This window comes from Seriola lalandi, unplaced genomic scaffold (assembly GCF_002814215.2).
Source record: "Seriola lalandi dorsalis isolate HSWRI2012SDOR001 ecotype SW California unplaced genomic scaffold, Sedor1 jcf7180002005388, whole genome shotgun sequence".
Taxonomy (NCBI): Eukaryota; Metazoa; Chordata; class Actinopteri; order Carangiformes; family Carangidae; genus Seriola; species Seriola lalandi.
The window spans coordinates 1-4,134 of record NW_019476042.1 but is presented as its reverse complement, the minus strand read 5'-3'; the positions used below and the strand labels follow the sequence as shown (position 1 = coordinate 4,134).

General features: G+C 43.5%; 1 protein-coding gene and 1 long non-coding RNA gene across 2 annotated transcripts; one reads left to right on the top strand and one right to left on the bottom strand.

The window, feature by feature from the left end:
* The first annotated feature begins 38 nt into the window (after window positions 1-38).
* On the top strand, window positions 39-2,834 carry LOC111670030 (calpain-1 catalytic subunit-like). The gene is made up of 6 exons (XM_023426574.2): window positions 39-134; window positions 956-1,024; window positions 1,686-1,764; window positions 2,096-2,212; window positions 2,300-2,358; window positions 2,486-2,834. Exons 1-6 carry the CDS (start codon window positions 117-119, stop codon window positions 2,507-2,509), a joined length of 366 nt encoding a protein of 121 aa, XP_023282342.1. The 5' UTR covers window positions 39-116; the 3' UTR covers window positions 2,510-2,834.
* LOC111670021 (uncharacterized) lies at window positions 2,835-4,095 on the bottom strand. Its single transcript, XR_015438284.1, has 2 exons — window positions 3,295-4,095; window positions 2,835-3,210 (listed from the first exon to the last, which is right to left on the bottom strand). It is a non-coding gene; the product is annotated as an uncharacterized LOC111670021 (long non-coding RNA).
* Window positions 4,096-4,134: the final 39 nt, after the last annotated feature.

Here is a 4,134-nt window from a genome sequence, read left to right as displayed (position 1 = left end):
CAGGTTCAGGTTCGAACAGGATTTACCTGCAGACACTGAAGGAACTGTTGGTGTGTTTGTCTCTGACAGGATCTGACATCCAAACCAGCGGCTTCAGCATCACAACGTGTCGTAACATGGTCAACCTCCTGGATGTATCCTTCCACCACAGAAAATAAGTCCTCAGTACAGTGAATTACCCAGCAGCACTCTATGACAATATGAACCATGAATTTATGAACCATAAAGTTACTGAAACATGGAGGAGAAGAAAAACCACTTCTGAGTCCAGCTGGAGCATTCAGCAGCTCATAGGGTTCTCCTCTCAGTAAACGGTCGGACTGGGACCAGCCGCAACAATGACACTGATGGAGCCTGTAAAGATTTTTAAAACTTTATGGATGTTTTGACGATCCAACGGCTGACCAGGATCTAAGCTGGGAGTCCTCGGTCCAGTCCACCTGTGATCAGGTCTCATCTCTTTCTGTGTCTTTAGGCCTTTTTCAGATGACACCACATACAGAGGCCTGGCTTTGATCTTATTACTCCTCTATATCTTTACATGGGAAGCGGTTTGCTGCTGTGATATTGTTTAAAATCTCATCATTCTGATCACAACTGAAACAATTCATTGATTATATTATTATATCAACTATTTTGACAATCTTTTTAAATATTCTGTTTCCAGCTTTTTAAATCTTCATGTCACAGTGAAGAGAAAATCTGTTTCAGACATTTGAGTCGATAGAACTAAGAAACAAGCAAGCAATGAAAATGAATGTTCACACCGTTACATTAATGACTAACTCATCCCGAAGGTTCCGTCTCTGTGGTGTTCTTTTTGATTCCACCACCAGAGGGAGCCAAAGTTTTAAGTCCTCTGACCTGGGGTCAGTTTGATATGAACTGAGGCTGCAAAGCCTGTTGAGTAAAGCCATGATCTGAAGTTGTCTGAGATCCTGAACCTCAGCTGCAGAAAGACGGCAGTGGGAAACTGGGTCTGCTGGAGTTCAAAGTTCTGTGGACCAAGATCGAGAACTACCTGGTGAGTTTTAGATCAGAACATCATCATCACCAAGACACTGATTAATGGCCGACCTCTCCAGTCCGACTGACCTCAAACCAGTGACGCTGCCTTTACATTGTCAGTGCTTTAGACCCAGAGTAATGACCTTTCACCTTTGGCCACCAAAATTGAATCAGTTTGTCCTCGAGTCCAGATGAATGTTTGTGCAAAATATGAAGAAATTTTCATCAAGGTGTTTCTGAGATAAAACAATAAGACTCCTGCTGACTGAGGAACAGACTAATGTAGAACTCACAGTGGAACATTCACACCATCAACCAGTACGACTGTACATCAGTAACCTGTTGTTCTCTGTTCTTCTCTGTTCTTCTCTGTTCTCTGCTGTTCTCTGTTCTTCTCTGTTGTTCTCTGTTCTCTGCTGTTCTCTGCTGTTCTCTGTTCTTCTCTGTTGTTCTTTGTTCTCTGCTGTTCTGTTGTTCTCTGCTGTTCTCTGCTGTTCTTTGTTCTCTGCTGTTCTCTGTTCTTCTCTGTTGTTCTCTGTTCTCTGCTGTTCTCTGTTCTCTGCTGTTCTCTGTTCTTCTCTGTTCTTCTCTGTTGTTCTTTGTTCTCTGCTGTTCTGTTGTTCTCTGTTCTGTGTTGTTCTCTGTTCTCTGCTGTTCCTTGCTGTTCTCTGTGACAGAACATTTACCGTGAGAAGGACGTGGATAACTCGGGGACCATGAGTTCCACAGAGATGAGGACGGCTGTGGAGGAAGCTGGTAAAACACAAACACTTGTTTTGTTCCTGCAGCTTCATGTTCTGAACTTTGACCTCTGAGCTTCACGACAGGAAACGACCTTCAGTCTCTGGGGAGCTGTGGTTCAAGTGAAATAGTTAAAGAAATATATATTTATATACGGATCATGTGAACATAGAACAGGACGGTGAGACACGAGGGAAACTGAATCCAACAGGACATGAAGACAACATGGCGGACGGGTCAAGGCTCAGTCCTCCTCCTCTGAACAGATGCACATACACATGTGGTCTGGTTCTGCTGCTGGTCTGGGTTCAGGGTCTGATCAGGTTCTGGTCTCTGTGTGTTTCAGGGTTCAGTCTCAATAATCCTCTTCATCAGGTCCTGGTGGCTCGTTACAGTGAACCAGATCTCACCGTCGACTTTGACAACTTTGTGGGCTGTCTGGTTCGTCTGGAGACCATGTTCAGTGAGTCCTCACAGATTCATCTCCATGATGATGATGATGATGATGATGATGATGATGATGATGATGATGATGGTTTCCTGTCCACAGACACGTTCAACACGTTGGACAAAGACGACTCAGGAACCGTCGAGCTGAACATTATGGAGGTGAGAAGCTTCAGATGTGACGAAGGTCACATGACTGGTGACCTCGCACTAACATGGCTGCTGGTCACATGACTGATGATTATGTATTCAGAGATTAAACTAACGCCCTATTGTGGTTCTCCTGTAGTGGCTGAATGTGTCTCTGCTCTGAAGAACCAGGACCAGGACCAGGACCAGTCTGATCCAGATCCTGGAAAAAGGGACGGAACAAATCTGCCTGAAATATTTTGCATGTGGTGAATGGAGTTTGTTTTTATTCTAATCATGAGGGAGAGGGACGTTAGTGAGGTCATCATCGCCATCGTCATCATCGTCATCATCGTCGTCACACTATGATGTCATATGAGGCGTCACCACAGGTTTAAAGTCTCTGTGTTTAGTTGGTTTTTAACTGTTTATTGTTGTTGTTTACTTTGATAACAAACTGTAACGACCTTGTTAAAAATAATGAATAATAAAGATAATTTATAACAGGATCAATCTGAGATGTTTTTATTTCTTTTAAAACAAAGAAATGTTCAAGATATCCGTTTAAAAGAATGAACCTTCACACTTGAGCCTGCCATCCAATGAGGGGATGCTAGCTGCAGCTGGGGGCGGGGCTTAGAGTAACCTGTACAGCATGTTGTGGCCTCCGCTAGGAGGTGCTGTGAGATCACTATGATGTCATCTCTTTTCATGAGGTCATCGCTGCATGTTCTGGCGGGCGAACTCCTCTGCCCATCTCAGAGCCTCGGTGATGTCATTGCTACTCCCTGTTCCCTTGGCAACCAGCGTTGAGCCCCCGGCGCTCCCCCTGAGGTGACGGCACACCGCAACCGCCCAATCAGAGGCCGGGAGAGACGTTGAGTCCTGAGGAGGGAGAACACAGCCAATCAGAAGCTCCGAACGTGACACATGCCCCTGTGATGTCACTGACAGGTGAGTTTTGATTACCTTGGGAACCTGGCAGGCACACAGAACCTTCCCAGAATGCCTCTGGTGAGCGAGCAGCATCACATGGCTGAGAGGAGAGAAGGAGCTCAGCTGGTTCACCGTCTTCATCACAACCTGAAACATCAGGGCAGGTGGTGATGGCACAGTGATGACATCATACAGTCACCACCTCCATACAATTTCATTTGAATTTTTTCATTTTGCCTCCTGTCTCTCTCTTCTGTTGATTTTTATGTTGCGTCTTGTCTGTTGTCTGTTGTTGTTTACTGTTTACCTGTGTGTTATTGTGACCTTTTGTTTTGGTCTTTGTGTATTTAAACGAGACGTCAGTCGACTCGTAAAAAGTCTCAAATGTAGTTTACAAAAGATCTGAGACAGAAAAATAAAATATCATTAATATCATGAAACGGTTTGTTTGATTTTTCCATGTGGGCGTTAGAACTGAGTTATTTTATTCATATATGTATATATATATACACACACACACACACACATACACACACACACAGTACTGTGTATACATATACAGTCAAGCCCAAAATTATTCATACCCCTGGCAAATTTTGACTTAAAGTTACTTTTATTCAACCAGCAAGTTTTTTTTTGACCGGAAATGACACAGGCTTCTCCCAGAAGATAATAAGACGTCGCTAAAGATGAATGGGCAAAAATACCAGTGGAGACGTGCAAAAAGCTGGTCAGCAATTATAGGACGCGTTTGATTGCTGTAATAGCCAATAAAAGGCTTTTCTATCGATTATTGAGAAGGGTATGAATAATTCCGGGCTTGACTGTATGTGTGTATGTGTGTGTATATATATATATATATATATATATATA